At 45.4% G+C, this 18,487-nt stretch overlaps 1 protein-coding gene across 1 annotated transcript in view; it reads right to left on the reverse strand.

Annotated features, from left to right (window-relative positions):
* Window positions 1-18,487, reverse strand: part of ST8SIA1 (ST8 alpha-N-acetyl-neuraminide alpha-2,8-sialyltransferase 1) — a 143,922-nt gene that overhangs the window by 61,773 nt on the left and 63,662 nt on the right. Inside the window, exon 3 of the mRNA XM_061638386.1 lies at window positions 9,988-10,097. Coding sequence (XP_061494370.1) covers window positions 9,988-10,097 — 110 coding nt within the window. The remainder of the gene's footprint in view (window positions 1-9,987; window positions 10,098-18,487) is intronic.

The raw sequence follows: 18,487 nt of genomic DNA on the forward strand, positions 1-18,487 counted from the left end.
GCAGTCGGCAATTAAATTTCTTGGGAAGCCATTTAGAGAACAGACTCTACAGAGGAAAGTCAAGGCCCCAAGTTGCCATCCACCGAACACCTGTTAGCAATTTTTCTGGCCACAGATTCTGCAGTTTTCTTGGCCCCTGAATTAGCCATTTGGAGGTCAGGTTACATAGGGACATAGGAAGCTGTCTTATGCCAAGTCAGACCACTGGTCCAGCCAGCATAATATTGTCTGTAATGAATGACTGGTAGTAGGGAGTGTTTTTTTCTAGGCTTACCAGTAAATGCCAGGGATTCAACCTGGGAGATTTTGCATGCAAAGCAAGCACTCTACCACTGAGTTATAACCTTTTCCCCTTTAAATATTTTACCTTTTTGTAAAGATTTTAGTCTAGAAATGTATTTTTTAAAGCCATAAGAACAGGAATTAGAACACAGAACACTGTCTTATGTCAAGTCAGGCTACTGGCCCCTATTGTCCACACTGACAGGCAGCGGCTTTCCTGCATTTCAGACAGGGGATATTCCCAGGTTTAGCAACAGATGCCAAGGACTGATCTCATCAGACTTTCTGCATGCAAAGCATCTTTTCTTTGGCCCAGAGTAAGTAAGTAAGTAAGTAAGTAAAATTTAATTTTTGTGTCGCCTATCTGGCCGAAGCCACTCTAGGCGACGTACACATTAAAATTAATAAAATACAATATAAATACAGAATAAAATACAATGCAGTCAACCATAACCATTTTAAGTAGCAGCAGTATAAAACAATGTAGGGCAATCAATAAACAATTTAAAACAATCATAGAAAAATTAGCCCACCCCGGAGATGCCGAAGGCCTGTCCAAAGAGCCAAGTTTTTAAGGCTCGGTGAAATGTATCCAGGGAAGGGGCATGGCGGAGATCGAACGGGAGGGAGTTCCAGAGAGTGGGGGCCACCACTGAGAATGCCCTTTCTCTAGTCCCCACCAACCTAGCTGTTTTCGTTGGTGGGACTGAGAGAAGGCCCCGTGTGGCTGATCTAGTCGGGCGGCTTAATTGGTGGTACTGGAGGTGCTCCTTCAGGTAAACTGGGCCGAGACCATATAGGGATTTAAAGGTTAACACCAACACCTTGAATTGGGCCCGGAAAACAACTGGAAGCCAATGTAGATGAAATAACACTGGCGTGATATGATCACGGCGGCGGCTGTTTGTAAGCAACCGAGCCGCCGCATTCTGCACCAGTTGTAGTTTCCGGACCGTTTTCAAGGGTAGCCCCACGTAGAGCGCATTGCAGTAGTCTAATCGAGAGGTGACCAAGGCATGTATTACCAGTGGGAGCTGATGAATCGGGAGGTAGGGTTGCAGCCTCCGTATGAGGTGTAGTTGATACCAAGCTGCCCGGCTCACTGCCGAAATCTGAGCCTCCATGGACAGCTTGGAATCAAGAACAACCCCAAGGCTGTGGACCTGATCTTTCAGGGGAAGTCTCACCCCATTAAGCTTCAGGTCAACAACACCCAACCTTCCCCTGTCACCCACAAGCAGCACCTCGGTTTTATCAGGATTGAGCTTCAGCCTGTTCCTTCCCATCCACCCACTCACGGATTCCAGGCACTTGGACAAGGTCTCCACAGCCAACTCCGGTGAGGATTTAAAAGAGAGATAGAGCTGCGTGTCATCAGCATATTGGTGACACCGCAGCCCAAAACTCCTGATGATGGCTCCCAGCGGTTTTACATAGATGTTAAATAGCATGGGAGAGAGGATAGAACCCTGTGGCACTCCACAAGTGAGGGGCCAAGGGTCTGAAACCTCATCCCCCAATGCTACCTGTTGATGCCTGTCAGAGAGAAAGGAACAGAACCACTGTAAAACAGTGCCTCCTATTCCTAATCCCTCCAGGCGATCTAACAGGATACGGTGGTCGATGGTATCAAAAGCCGGTGAGAGACCCAGGAGGACAAGAAAGGTGAATTCTCCCATCTAATGCCCTCCTCATATCATCCACCAGAGCGACCAAGGCTGTTTCAGTACCATGTCCAGTCCTGAAACCCGATTGGTATGGATCCAAATAATCCGTTTCATCCAAGTGTGCTGACAACTGGCTAGCCACCACTCGCTCAATGATCTTGCCCAAAAATGGCAAGTTCGAAATGGGGCAAAAGTTGTTCAAGACTTGGGGATCCAAGGAGGACTTTTTTAAGATGGGTTTTATAATTGCCTGCTTGAGGGCCGGTGGCATTACACCCTCCTTCAAGGATGCATTTACCACCGCCCTGATCCCTTCACCCAATTTCTCCTTGCAGTTCATAAGGAACCATGATGGGCAAGGATCAATCAGACAGGTGGTAGGCTTCACCGTTGAAAGTACCTTGTCCACATCCTCAGAAGGAAGAGGCCAAAACCGATCCCACTGAACCGGATTGCAACTGGTCAACTCTGGGTCCTCTACTGCATCCACAGTGTATGGAATCGAGTTCTTCAGGTGTTCGACTTTATCGGCAAAGTGCCTTGCCAATTTGTCACAGGAAGCCTTAGAATGCTCCAAGGGTTCCTGAGCGACTGGACCGACCAGGCTTCGGACCATTTGGAACAGCTTCCTGGGACAGCACTCTGCAGATGCAATAGAGGCAGCAAAGAAATCTTTCTTTGTTGCCTTTATTGCCACCTGGTAGGCAGCAATCGCTGCTCTAACCTGTGTCCAAGCATCTTCAGAGCGGGATTTCCGCCACCGGCATTCTAGTCGTCTCACCTCCTGTCTCAGACTACGCAAGCGGGGTGTGTACAACAGTGCTGTCTGAGTTCTGTTCAGGGGGAGAGGACGTTTCGGAGCCACCTGGTCTAATGCCCTGGTGATTCCCTCATTCCACTCCATCACCAGGGTTTCGACTGGGTAACCTTCAGCAGGTTCCAATTCCCCAAGCGCAGTCAGGAATCCATCCGGATCGATCAGGCGCCTGGGGCGGACCATTCTAATAGGTCCTTTACCCCTGCGGAGGGTGTGTGGCATCGAGAAGTCAAAGTTCACCAGATAGTGATCTGACCATGACACGGGGGTGAAAGAAATAGCCCCCAACTTCAGCACACTACCCTCCCCCCCTGGGACAAATACAAGGTCGAGGGCATGACCGGCTACATGGGTGGGCTCAGTGTTACTAAGGTGCAGTTCCCAGGAAGCCATGGTTTCCAGGAAATCCCGAGGGGCTCCAATGAGAGTGGTCTCAGCATGTACGTTAAAGTCCCCCAACACTAATAGTTCTGGGGTCAACATTTGCACATCCGAGACCACCTCCAGCACCTCGGTCAGGGAGTCTGCCATGCAGCGGGGCGGGCGGTACACAAGCAGGATCCCCAAACTGCCCTTCGGGCCCAATCTCCAGTACATGCAATCAACAAACTTGGTCCTTGGGAGCGGAGGCCTGGTGAAAATCAAGGACTCCCAGTAGATGACTGCCACTCCCCCTCCCCGCCTTCCTACCCTCGGTAGGAATAATGGAAACCTGATGGACACATGGCCTCAAGAATGGGAGCTGAGGCCTCGTCCAGCCAGGTCTCCGTAATACACACCAGGTCTGTGCACTCATTCAGTATCATATCATGGATGACAGATGTTTTTTGTGTCACAGACCTGGCATTACACAGCAGCAGTCGAAGGTCGGTAGGAATCCTGCGTCCCCCAGTTGACTTCTGGTTTTGGGAAGACCCAGAACAGGGAATGGGTATTACGCATCTATCCCCTGTTCCTCTAAATTGACGTGGTCTGCCCCTAGCATCAATCCAGCGCCTGCCGCCCAAACTTGGTATAACTTGGCCCCCATCCTTCTCTGTTCCATCCCCCCTTGGTTTACACATGCCCCTATCCCTGCTGCCTAATGGACAGGCCTGTCCTAAAACAATAATAAAAGCAAAAACCCACCCCGTACACCCCGGAGACTGCCAGCCACTCCTTTAAGACCACAGTAAAGATAAAAATAATTTAAATCATACACTGTCCACGCTCATACATTCCAATGTACATTATAAATTATATCATAAGCTATCCACACTCATACATTCAACATACATTTACTACTACACTATCACACAATCAATCTAACACACAGCAACAACAATCAAATTAATGGCTGTAAAGTGAAAGTGGAGTAGTAGAGATGGTATCAGATGGTGTTAGATGGCAGACGGCGGCACCGGAGGCAGCATGGAGCAACGTAGACAAACGCCGGCAGGCAGCAGCAGACAGCGGCGGCCATAGACAACACCCACCCAAGCAGCGGTGGAAAACAGCAACGGCGGTAGCGGGAGGCACAGCGAGGCGAGGCACAGCACAGCACCAAGAAGGTAGAAGGCCTTGCTCGTCCCCAGCTTCGGTTTTACCTCTCCCACTTCCACTTCCAGCTCCAGCCGCCCTTAGCATCCGCAATACAATTCGCTGTTCCACTGTTCCTCTGTTAGCAGGGCAGGGCGAGGTGGATAACTTACGAATGGACATAGAACACATACACTTCTAACACAATCAGGCATGCACACCAACATTCATTCAAAAGCAAACACACAAACACAGTCCCCTTCAGATGTTCTGTTCTTCCTTCTTGGACTACCGCTGCGGCCAATAGAGGGCACACTGTACTGCACCACCTTCGACGGGGGCGCCAAGCAGCCCAACAACGTGGGTACATCCAAACCCCCACGACCCGGTTCCACCGCGCCTCACCCGCCGCCCGCCGCTCCCCGCCAAATAGCAGGTGCTCCAAGACCCGAAGGCCCAACAGCGGCGGGAGCACAGTACACAGCGGCGGCGATAGAGGCACAGCCGCGGCAAAAGCTCGAACCGCAACAGCGGCAGTGGAGGAACACGGGCCGCTGCAGAAGCACAATGATGGCAAAGAGGCACAGTCAGCGGCAAAAGGAGCACAGCCGTAGCGAAAACTGCTGTGATGAAAACACAAGCTGTCATAGAGCGAAGTCTGCGATGAAAAAATAGTAGCGACAGGGGAGGAGGAGTCTCAGTAAAAAGCAAAAAGAGAAAGCCAGGTCACAACGGCAACAGCAGGAGGCATAAGCCACAGTAACAGGCAAAGAGGGCAGCAACAAAAAGGCACGAGCCGAAGAGGAACGTCTCTCACTCAACCTCAAAGCGCCAAGAGGAACGTCTCTCACCCGACCTCACAGCACCTGGCTCGGCAGTCGATGGTAAGCTCATGCCCGTTCAGAATAGTTTTCACTGTTGGCGCTCTTCCAGACAATATCTTCTTGCGCCTCCAATACCTCTGATCCACTTCACCCCGTTGCAAGGGGGAAAACCAGCTGGACTGAAAGAGGGGGGGAAACGCTCCAAAAGCCCCGTAAGTGATGTTAATAAGAAGGAGGTGTCGGAGCTCTAGCCGGAGCGAGCTACTACGCCACCGCCATTTTCATTCAAAAACACTTTGGAGAAAGAAACATATGTGAAGAAGAGAACTTCTGTCTGTCTGTCTGTGTGCGTCCGCGTATGCTCATGTGCATATTCCCTCTTTCTATGTGTGTGCATTCCCTTAACCCACACATTTCCTTGTAAAGATTTCTATAGTTAGATCCTTGCCAGAGGGTTCCAGCTGCTCACCTCTTGCCTATGGTCTATCTGCATGTTGATAGGGTGATGATTTAAGAAGCTGCAGAATTATCTTTAATATAAATCTTCTACTAAATGAGAGACTAAAGTGTCTCTAGACCTATACTGGGTGGATAACATAACATGCAAGCCATGTATCCAGTTGGCAAAAAATCCCCACTAATTGGTGTTAACTGGTACAGTATGTACCATATAGAGCATAAAACACCAATTTTGTTCCGTTTTCACTGCCTACTGATTTATTTCAGGTTCAAATGAAAGCGCTGGTAGTGAGCTGTCCTGGGAATCTAACTTCTCCCCTTGCCTCTGACTCAGGCACCAAGCCAGGGCCAGATCAAGGCAGGACAATTTAGAAGACACCAGTCAGGTTGCTATACAAGAACTTTATTTTGTCTCTCTCTCTCCAACGAGCAAGAGTTTAGTTGTTCAGGATCTCTGAATGTTTTAGATCCCTTACTTTTTGGGGAGCCAGGTCCCAGCAGGGTCTCTATGTCTCCAGCATCCTATAAGCCAATCAGCATGAAAGGGAGTGTGTTAGCCACTGAGAAGAGTCTTCTAACATGCTTGCTCATCCTTTCCTGCTGATTGGAGCCAATCAGAATGAAAGGAGTTCCTATTAGTTCCTACTTCAAAAAGCTAAGTTGTGGAGAGTGAGAATTCTATAACTGCAGAAGAAGAAACAGTGAATCATGATGATAGTAACCCATCTACATCATCAAGCAGTTTGGTAGCAGCAGGAGATAAATGTGTAGACAATGAATTCAGTAATTCAAGACATATCTCTGACAGTGAGAAAAGGACAGTCAAATGGTGACAGTAATAGAGGAGCAAAAAGCAGGATTCAAACCTGGCCAGATTATTCTATAATCTTAGAAGGCTGTATAGTATGGTGGTGAGAGGGCATGGCTGTGACTATTATTCACTAATAGACAAACAAAGCTTGTGGTTTCAGAACATACCTATAACCAACAGATATTTCCATCAAACTTTTAAAAGCAGGGAAACTGGGCAGCTATAGTGAATGCACCAGGGGAGCAGAAGACCTGACCTCCTTTCTAAGATATTGTACTGCCCCACAAATTTGTAAAAATGCAAACATAACTTGGGTTGGTCTTTCACAGTCCAATCCACTTCCTGTGTAGCTTGGAAGAATTTGGTAACATGTGCCTCTGAGCAGGTGGTGAGTGATGTAGCACCTGCAATCAGGACCACATCTCCAAGGAGAATTAAAATTTGTGTTTCAAACTGGAGGTTATGTTCTATTTCTATTTTGGGTGCATTAACAGTTGAATCTGAAACTGCAGGTTGATGTAAAATCAGACTAATTACAATATGTTGCTACTTAAGCAATGACTCTAGCTGTTGGAAAAAACAAACTTAGGCCTGCCCAAGATGCATGTCTTCAGCCTGCTATGCTTAAACCACACCTTTTAAGGAAGGGTGGGCATGTTCAATTAAAATCATAGAGCGCACCTAGAAATGTGCTAGAATATATTTGACCTCCCAGTGTTTTATGCAAACTGAGATACTCCTCGTGTCCGTTGGAAACTATTCTGCAGAATAGTCAGTCCCATTATTCCACAGTCGTTTTTGGAGGTTTTTTTTAGTGTAAATTATGCAAAGCGCTGTACTTCACATATTCACAGAAACAGAAGCAAAAGAAAATGATTTACCATAGGAAACTTCATTAAAATTGCGAATTAAATCAAACATATTTAAAGTGACTATCTGAACTATATCAACTGTCTTAATATTGTTGCTTCCTCCCTGCTAAAACAAGATCAGCACACCACATGTCTTGTTTCTGTTATTTGGGCTGATTGCAGGTGTTGCCACCACTTATAATATACTCAGAGGCACATGTTACCAAATTTTTCCAAGTTACAAAGGAAGTGGATTGGACTGTGAAAGACCAACCCAAATTGTTTTTGCAATTTTACAAATTTGTAGGGCAGAAAGGTCAGGTCTCCTGCTCCCCTGGTGCATTCACTATAGCTGCTCAATTTCCCTGCTTTTTAAAGTTTGATAGAAATATCTGTTGGCTATAGGTACATTCTTAACCCGCAAGGTTTTTTTTTTTTTTTGCCTCTTAGTGAATTTCTCTGTTTTTTAATCCGGGAGGTAAGAAATGGCATCCTGTGCAAGTTTGCTGAGAATGGATTGATCTTTTGCATGCTAATTGAATTCAATGGGATTTATTCCCCTGCAATCATGCTCTGGATAGGTGAAACTGACCACACGGAGAGGGGAAAGGGGGGAGGAGGAAGGGGAGGAGGAAGGGCAGAGGGGAGGAGAGGGTGGGAGCAGGCAGGAGGGGGAGGGGAGAGAAGGTCAGGTTTGATCATTTGCATGCTTGTTGAATTCAGCGGGATTTACTCCTATGCAATCATGCTTACAATAGGTGAAACTGACCATGGGAGAGGGAGAAGGGGGGGAGAACTGGAGTGGGCAGGGGAGGAGGAAAAAGGAAGAGGGGAGGGGAGGAAGAAGGGAGGAGGGGAGGGGAGGGGGGAAGGAGGGGATGGGAAGGAGGGAGAGAGGAGAGGAGGAGAGCAAAGGCAGTTCTGATAATTTGCATGCTTATTAAGTTTAATGGGATTTACTTCCATGCAATCATGTTTAGGAGAGGTAAAACAAACCATGGAGGAGGAGAGGGGTGGCAGGGGAGAAGGGAGGGAAAAGGAGGGGGAGGGGTTTGGAAGGGGAGGGAGATAATTGGGGGGTGAAGGAAGGGTGAGGGAAGAGGGCAGGGATAGGAGGGATGAGGAGGGGAGCATTGGTCATTTGAATGCTTTTTGAATTCAGTGGGATTTACTTCTGTACAATTATGCTTAGGTTAGGGGAGGAGCAGAGAGGGGAGGAAGGGGGAAGGGGGAGAGAAGGGGAGGAATGATAGGGGGAGGGAGGAAGGGGAGGGGAGAAGATCAGGTTAGTGGGCACTGGGCAGAGGAAAACATTGTGAACAGTATCATTGTTTTTCAGCATTTCCCTCACCTTTTTATTCTAGAACAGGCACATTTAGCCTCCCACCCAAGTTTAAACCAAAGCTGTCACTGGCCACATCCTTTATTTCACTTTAAACTGTGATGGCTTCTCCCAAAGAATCCTGGGAAGTGTAGCTAGTGAAGGGTGTTGAGAGTTGCTAGGAGAGGCCCTATTCCCCTCACAGAGCTACAATCCCCACAAGACGGGCTGACTGTTAAACCACTCTGGCCGCTGGAGCTCTGTCAGGGGAATAGGAGTCTCCTAACAACCCCTGATTAGCCGAGCCAAACAGCTGTGTCTGGCTTTTAGAACAGTGACAGTTGGTTCTTACTGAGCATGCCCGGGATTAGCACTGACTCCAATGTGAAATTTCTTAAATTAATTAAAAATCAGCTAGGCATTTTTTTTAACTTTTAAACTGCAAAAGATGAAGGTCAGAGTATAGGGCAAGGACAGTAATAGGATTATTACTCTGTGAACATAGCTGATTTTTAATTAATTTCAATAAATTATGAGACCTCTGATGGAAAAAAAATTCCAACAGGAGTGTGGATTTTTTTTATTCTCTTGTTTTACACTTTGAACTCTGGACTCTCTCTGTGTGTTTTGTTTATCACTATGAAAACCTAGAGGGTTGTTAAGCAAGCATTTCTGAGTTCAGGACTATACGTTTTGTAAGGTTTGTTTTGAAATGAAGGGACCCTGCACAAGGACAGAACCGACACTGGCAACTTCTGATTCCATCCAGATAGAACTAAGCCCAGGGAAGTCTAATGTTTGAAACAGAGGTGTGGAACATCAGGCCTAGGGGCCAAATGTGGCCCTCCAGATCTCTCTGTCTGGCCCTCAGGACTCTCCCAGGCCACACCCCCTAAGGTTTTTTGCCCCTCACAGAGCTACAATTCCCAGAGTGGTTTAAAATGCAATCCCTCTTCTCAGGGAACGCTGGGAATTGTAGCTCTGTGAAGAGATTTGGGTTCTCCTAAAGACTCTCAGCAGCCTTAACAGCCCCCAGGATTCTTTGGGGGAAGCTATGACTGGCACAATACTGCTTTCAGTGGACAGTGCCGATGGGGGTCTGTTGGAAAAAACAGGGCCCAAAGTTCTTCTGCGCAATGCAAGCCAAAGGGATGGGGTCCATCTCTACTCAGTTTTCAGTTTGATTAAAGATCTTTCCTTCAACCATCTCCCCCTGCTGCCTCTGAAAAGCTACATGCCTGCATTGTAAGGAAAGGGAAGACATATCTGCCACTATCCTTTTCCACTCCTATAAATCACTCCAAGAGAGAAAAAGAAACTGGTTACAGCTGGATTAATCACAAACAAACCAAAACAAACTGGAAGGTTGTGGAACGAGGAAGAGAGAAGGGGGCGGGAGGGAACAACAATAATGCCCCAGCAGGGCCATCGTCTTACCGCATGACAAAGTCCGCTTGATCTATTTGTCTGCCACAGCCGCTCTTCTTGAGAATCCCACCATTTCCTACCACAGAGCATTTCTTCAATGGCAGCTGGAACGGAGTTGCCTGGCAGCAGAAAACAAGGCCTGTTTTTATGGAAGAGATCACATAGGAGCTGTACACCAGCCACACTTCAAGGATTTTAGGGTGAAGTTAGGCTAGGGTAGCCAACAAGGTGTTCCCCACGTGCTGCTGGATGACAACTCCCGTCATTTTTCTCCCATTGGCCATGTTGGCTAGGGTTGATGGGAGCTGAGAATCTAATGACATACATGCCATTTTGTTTTTGATTACAAGCTGAATATTAGCCAACAGTGATGTGGCTGCAAAAAAGGCAAATGCTATTTTAGGCTGCATTAACAGAAGTACAGTTTCCAAATTGTGTGAAGTACTAGTTCCCATCTATTCAGTACTGGTTAAGCCTCATCTGGAGTACTGAGCACAGTTTGGGATACCACACTTTAAGAAGGATGCAAACTGGGACGGGTTCAGAGGAGGGCAACAAGGATGATCAGGGAACTGGAAACAAAGACCTATGAGGAGAGCTGAGGAGAGCCTGTGAGGAGAAAGAACTGGCATGTTTAGCCTTGTGAAGAGAAGACAGAGGGGAGATATGATAGCACTCTTCAAGTACTTGAAAGGTTGACACACAGAGGAGAACCAGGATCTCTTCTTGATCATCCCAGGGTGCAGGACATGGAATGATGGGCTCAACTGCAGGAAGCCAGATTTTGACTGAACATCAGGAAAAACTTCCTAACTATTACAGCAGTACAACAATGGAACCAATGACCTAGGGAGGTGGTGGGCTCCAACGCTGGAGGCATTCAGGAGGCAGCTGGACAGGCACCTGTCGGGTATGCTTGAACTTGGATTCTTGCAATGAGTTGGACTTGATAGCCTTCCAAGTCTGTGATTCTATGACTCTATGCCGACTCAATTGCTTCGATCTGCAGAACATGCACTTCTACAAGCATCACGCAATGTCTGTTCTGCATTTCTAAGGAGCCATCCTTTTAGTGTGGCAGCACCTGTACTTTGGAACTTGCTCCCTATTGACATTAAGCAGGCACCATCACTGTGTTGTTTTAGATGCCTGCTGAAAACATATCTGTTTCCGTGGGCCTATCCAGACACATAATTTGGTTATATGCTTTATTGTGCCATTATTGTTTTTAAGACGTTTTTAACAGTTTTTAAAAAAATGTTTTAAAATGTTTTTAATTGTGTTTTTATTGCAGATACATTTGCCACCCTGAGCTCCCTTGGGAGGAAGAGTGGGATAGAAGTATTATTTATTTATTTATAAAAAGTATTTAAGTACCACTTTCTTAGAAAACATGAGGGTGGTGTACAACAACATAAACACAAGAAAGCCAGGACACATTCATACCATGCATTGATTCCACTGTTATTCCACTTTAAACAGTAATGGTTTGCACCCCAAAAAATCCTGGGAAGTGTAGTTCATGAAGGGTGCTGAGAGTTGTTAGGAGACTCCTATTCTCCTCACAGCTATAATTCCCTGAATGTCAGTCCCTCTTCCCAGAGGCCTCTGGAAATTGCAGCTCTATGAGGGGAGTAGGGAGTTTCCTAACAACTCTTAGCACCTTTCACAAACTACACTTCCCAGGAGTCTTTGGGGGAAGCCATGACTGTTTAAAGTGGAATAATAATGGAATCAGTGTATGGTGTGAATATAGTCCCAGTGTGGCAAAGTGATGAGAGTGTTGGAATAGGGCCTGGGAGACAAGAGTTTGACTCCCCACTCAGCCATGAAGCTCTCTGGGTGACCTTGGGCCATTCACTGCCTCTCAACCTAACCTACCTCACAGGGTTGCTGTGAGGATAAAATGGAGAGGGGGAGATACATGTATGCCACATTAAGCTCCCTGGGGAAAAGGCAGGGTATAAATGCAATAATAGACATTTAAAAGCAATACAAAACTGTCACTAAAATGACTGGGCTACTCAAGAGACATTGTCAACAGCAGCATAAGCAAACAAGCAAACATCTGGAGGGTCACAGGTTCTCTCCTGCTGCTGTAAGGCAAGCCAGTGCTATTATTCATTGTGGATGGGAAGGGTTCAGGATTTTCATGGCTAAAATGAGGGCACCATGTTGGCTAGCCCTAGGTTATTTTTATTTTCTTATATTTATATCCCACCTTTCGTTCATTAGGGAACTCAAGGCTGCATATGTGTGTTTCCCATCCAGGCACTGATCAGACTCAGATCTGCTTAGCTTCAGCAAAGTGTTGGCCTTATGTGTTTTCAGACCATATCCTGGGTCGGTGGTGGCTCCATGTCAGTAGAGCAGTGGAATCCGCTCCAAGTTTTAATCAGAACTTTTAAGGAGCTGTGCAGGGTGCTGAAATCTATTCCGACAATAGGTTCAGCATTGGACGGCTCCTTGAAATTTCAGACTAAAATCCGGAGTAGATTCCACAGCCCCACTGACATGGAGCCACCAGCTGCCAGTGTCCTGGGTTAGGCTCTCAACATTTTAGGTCTTTTTTTATTCTCCATGAAATTAATACTCTAACTCATATTTTCTTGTGCAAAGTAAAGTTAGGCTGTGTATACAAACAATTTTTATTTTTTTGGAAGCAACAGTAGCCACTTCTGTGCCTTCTGCTGTCTCGTTATTTTTTTCGCTCTGGATGCTACAGTTGCTATTGAGCCAAACCACTTACAGCAGCTTACAAAAATCAAATGAGATGAAATCACAAAATAATAAAACAATATAATGGCCAAAAAAAGCACAGTACAGCACAACAGTTTAAAAATATCCACATAGAATTATATAACCTGGGAACCCACTGCAGTAGGGCCCCACTTATACGGCGGGTTATGTTCCAGGACCCCACTGAAAAGCGAAACCCGCTGTATAGCTGATCACACGCTACAGCTGATCGCTGTCAGCTGGAGCGCAGCGGCTAGAGCTCCGCATGCTACAGCTGATCACCCCACTGGCGCCGTATTAGCAGAACGCCAAAAACGTAAAGGTTTCCCTTTCCCATTACCATCTGACCAGTGCATTACAATCTGCAGGAGATGCCCTGCTTGCAGTCCTGTCTATTAAAGAGGCTAGCAGAAAGGTGGTGCGAAACAGGGCATTCTCAGTGGTGACACCCCGTCTACAGAACTCCTTCCCAGGGGGGCATCTGGTTGGCCTCCACAGTAGAAATATTCAAGCAGAGTCTTAAGGCATTTCTATTTGTCCAGGCCTTTGGAACACAGAATGGCCTGGTCTGATAGACGGCTCTCACTGCTGATTTGATTGTGATTTTGTGGTTTTGACTAAAATTATAACATTGTATTTTTCTGATTTTATTTAATTTATGTTCTTAGAAAGCTCCTAAATGAAAGAGAGACTGAGACAGACACATTGTACATCACCTTAAAGCCTGGGCAAATGAAAACATTTTCACAGTGCCACACTGAAAACAAAGATGGTGTCAGGCAAACCTCCCTGTGGAAGGAATTCTAGACGTAAGATGCCACAACAAAAAAGCCCCCCCCAATGTCATATCAATTAACTTCAATGGGTCTACTCTGAGTAGGATTACCAGTAGATACAACCCTAGTTCATTTTACCATCACATCTAGACATAAAAATCGAAATGGACCAATATACTTGATGCTGTTATCATGATAAGTTAGACACACACCATGATACACATTTTACTCCTTTTAGTCAATGTGATGACAGCCATTGAAATAAGGTTCAGCAGAGGCATTATTGCATCCTTCAGTTAAAAAACACACACGACAGAACAGGAATGCTTTTCTCCGAATGTTATGCCAGTTTACTAAATAACACAATATGTTATCAGTATTGTGTTGTGCATGATTCCAAAAGAGCTCCTGACAGCCTGGAAAATCCACTTAGGAGTCTAAAACGCTGAAACATAAAAGGATTACAATAAAATTGCTGCTGAATATGATTTAAATAATCAATTAATACTAATGATAATGGGTAGATTTGCTGCAAAAGTATTACACTCAGGATTCACTCCCACGAGAGGCAGTGACTGCCACCAACTTAGATGGCTTTAAAAGAGGATGAGACAAATTCATGGAGGATCTAGACACAATGGATATGTCCTACCTCCACTGTCGGAGGCAAAATGCCTCTGAATACTAGTTGCTGGAAGTTACAGATCAGGAGAAGGCTGTTGCACTCAGATCCTGCTCATGGGCTTCTGATGGGCATCCAGCTGGCCATTGTGAGAACAGGATGCTGGACTAGATAGGCCTTTGGGCTGATTCAGCAGTGCTCATTTTATGCTCTTGTACTCATAGAGCGATCTCAAATGTTTAATTTTACGTGGCATTTCCTGCAACAAAACTGCTGCAGTGTGGACTGCTCCACCTCCATTCTATTCAATTCCCCCTCCTCTTCCCATGGATTTTCATTCCACCACCACTCCAAACAGCCAGTTATCATTCTGTGGCCACTGAACATGCTCCATCTGTTTCTGGGGTTCCCCCATTAAGGGTTTTTCCCCTGAAAGATTTCTTGTACTTTTGCAAACATCACAATTACTCCAAGCCTGCGATACCACCCTCTTGTGCATGAGTGGTGCTGTTTTGGCTATGTAAGGTAGCCCAAATGATTTGGCACTCACAGCCAAGTCATTGGAAACAGAAATTTTTTTTTTTTGCAGAGCCTCAGATGTTCCAACCATCCCTATTTACCAGGTACCATTCCTATTTTTTTTAATATTTTAAAATATTTTTTCTTTTGTAGATATTTTATTAAAATATTGTTAATGTGAGGTGGCAGCATTGTCCTTCAGGGTTCAATTCTCTCTCCAAAGTCTAATTTCTAAATTCGAGTGAGTGGGTGGTGTCACAGGCCCCAATGGAGAACCTTTGGCAGAATTGGGAGAATGGAGAATGGGTAATAAATGTTGTGGAGGAGGCTGGGGAAAACACAGATGAAATGCTTCCAGAAACGTCTAGCAGCTCTATGTCTAGTGAGTTATTGATTACAGTAACCCCCCCTTGCCTATTCAAAGAGAAAGGAATTCCCACTGGCACCAAGACCAGACCTAGCTGTTGAATAGATAAAACTTAATGAACAGCTTGGACTCTTCTAGAGAGAGCAAAGAGGAAGTAGGTCAGAGTCAGAGATAACAATTACGCCAAGGTCACACAGACCTTCTCCTCATTAAAGGAGAAGGTATTGAATCAGAGTGAAGTAAGAACTATAGATTCCCTTTTCCTTCAGGAATTAGACCCTAGGATGTTTTAATATCACCCATATGAGGATAGTAGATACCCAGGGAAAAGAGTAATATTGATTGGGAAAGCTACTTGGTGGTGTAAGGGATCTCTGGAGTTTGGCTCAATTGATGTAAAGTTCTATTGGAATAGAACTTCAATATGGTGGGTTGCTTTCCAGAACGGCTCTATCTGAGAATTTTGTACGGGCTGGGCAAGCCTCTACTATGAAGGGGGTGCAATTTTCCCAGTATTGTTGCAAGAAAAATCTCAAAGAGCTAGCTGGGTTATTCATAATCCAGTGGACTCATGCTTTAATTGGCTATGTAAATGATGAGGATTAACCTTGAATATAGATTTGCTCTCTTTTGAGAACCTGTATAGGCTACTTTTCATGTAAGAACTATGTGCATGGTCAGCAGCCACAGAGGTCTCAAGGTAATAGATGTTAGATGTTTGTATGTGTTATTTGTTCATCTATTCTTTATCAAAGAAGGGCGGATCCTGAAGGACCCTCTGGGAAGAGAGAAAGTTTTCCATTCCTCTCATACATAGGTCACCATTAGCGACCTATACAAAAGCCACGAAACCGAAAGCACTTGCTACATTGCAGAAGTATCTTTGAACATATCAGCCTTGTGAAAGACCCAATCAATGTGCTCTCAGTATGATAACAAGGAGGCAGCCGAACAGAGTCCTGTCTCTTAACAGGCAAGAACACCAAGCGAGCAAGCAAAGCAAAACAGACTCACTTGAGGTAGTGCTGGACAGCTACTGCCATCCTGACTACAATTGGACAGACTGAATTCAGACTGCTCAATCTAGTCTAGTTACCTCTAAGTGCCCCGGTAACTGCAACAAGTGCTTTCCAGATTCCAAGGCAAAAGTCTCAGAGGATACCCAATGAGAGCAAAATTATGTTTTGAATGGTATACCTTCTCCCCTTACGGGTTTGAAGGGGTCACCAGTTCCTCTTCTGGAGGGCTCCACAGCTACCTTCCTTACTTATCAATGCACCCAGCATCATTAGGACAAACTGGAGCTTCAGAACTAAGGATTTGGGTGAGATCTTTCAAATCTAGCGCTGGTTGCAGGAGGGCGGAGCTTTGGCTCATTGGGCTAGATGTGAAAGTTTCTCTTTTAGCCTTAGACTCACAGCAACTCTCCAAGAAAGGTACACATAACTTTTGCCCTTTTTTCTTTCCTTTTCTCTTTTTGCGGGTGAACAGAACCTGGAAATGTGCATATGAGTTACGTTTAGGCTATCTAGAGCTATAGAACGAATGAATGAGTAATAGTCAGAATGTTGCTCACTATTAATTGTAATTGTAAACTGCAATATTTTTCTCTGTTTCTTCTCTTAATAAAACCAACCTTTATTTTAACTTTCTCTGTGTGCTATTGGGTTAAGGGTAGAGCTATACAAGCTTTAGGGGTGACTTGAGGGTTAACTCCAGCAAAAGGTCTCGCTGCCCTCACAATAGGGGAACTTGAATTTCTAGTGATTCACTATAATGAATCCCTCAAAAGTCTCAAGAGATTCATATACAGGCAGGCCCCGCTTATACGGCAGGTTCCATTCCGGACCCCCACCGTAAAGCAAAAATGGCCATAAAGCAGAACCCCATTAAGTATAATGGGGTGCGTCGCATGAAAATGATGCAAAAATGCTGCAAAAGTGCAAAAATCGGCTTTAAAACGGGAAATGAAAGCCGCTGCATTAGCGGAACGCTGGGAAGCGAAGCACCGGTAAGCGGGGCCCTACTGTAAAGTGATATTCACCATATCACATCACTGTCAGTTAGTGTAGGCAGCATAAGGCAACTCTCTCTATTCCTGAGTAAGTTTGGGGAAGGACCATATCTCACTGGCAGAGCATCTGCTTTGCATGCAGAACGTCCCATGTTCAATCCCCAGCACCTCCAGGTAGGGCTGGGAAAGACTCCTGCCTGAAATCTTGGAAAGCTGCTGCCAGTCAATGTAGACCACACTGAGCTAAATGGATCATTAGTCTGACTTGGTATAAGGCAGCTTCAGTCCTACAACCATATCTTCATTCATCTCTCTCTCTCTCTCTCTCACTCACTCACTCACTCTCTCTCTCACACACACACACAGAGGGAGAGCAGGGACATCACCTTGCATCAACCTGATGGTTGGATTTAGCCCCTGAGCTATCACTTTCCAATCACCACTGTGCACTCAGTGCCAGAGAGTCTATGCTAAGGAACCTTACCGATAATCACTTTGTCACTTGTTACTACTAGGTCGAAGTTACTACTAGGTCAAAGCCTGTTAGAAATCAATGATCAACAAAAGCTGTGACAACACAGTCTCTCTGAGCACGAGACAATGTGAAATCCAATTCACACCTTGGAAAACGGTGGCTCTGAGGGGGGGAGAGTGAGGGGCAAGCACAATGAGCTCATTGATGGTGTGCAGTCATACCTTTGAAAATAATTTCCTACAGAGGCATTTGCTCAAGTTTCAGCCTGCTTTTAGGAATCTAGGAAATCTTATACTGAGTGAGACCCATTGGTCCATCTAGCTCAGTACTGTATGCACTGGCTGGCAGCAGATTTCTAGGGTTTCAAGGCACCAGACATCCCCAGCTCCATCTGGAGCTGCTGTGGGCTGAACCTGGGACCTTCTGCATTCAAAGCAGATGCTCTACCCCTGAGCAATAGTCCTTCCCCTAAACTATTCATGGTACACAGTAACATAGGAAACTGCCTTATGCTGTTTACACTAACTGGCAGCAGCTTTCTAAGGTTTCAGGCCAGAGACATTCCCAGCTCCATTTGCAGATGCTCGGGATTGAACCTGGGAGCTTCTGCACTCAAAGCAGATTATGTACTCTGGAGATACAGCCCTACCCATTTTGATTCTGCTATTGGCTGCCAGCTTTCTTAAATCTCTTTTGTCGATTTCATCCTGATCAGGGTGGATCTTCATATAAAACAAGAACATGTTTTTTTAAAAAGCTCTAATTGGCCCGGAGGAAAAAAGGGATGATGGCATGCTTGCAATAAATATCATTTTCACTATTTATTATATTCATTCATCGCCTCATACTAATTTCTCTAGGCAATTTACAAAGAAAACAAGAAAACAAATACAAACTTTTAAAACTGGGCTGTTTGAAACACAAGAGAACTATTCATTCTGGTGAATGTATCAGAAAAAAACAAATTTCAATTAAGAAAAAAAACCCACATGTCCTC

Source organism: Rhineura floridana, chromosome 8 (genome assembly GCF_030035675.1).
Source record: "Rhineura floridana isolate rRhiFlo1 chromosome 8, rRhiFlo1.hap2, whole genome shotgun sequence".
NCBI lineage: Eukaryota > Metazoa > Chordata > Lepidosauria > Squamata > Rhineuridae > Rhineura > Rhineura floridana.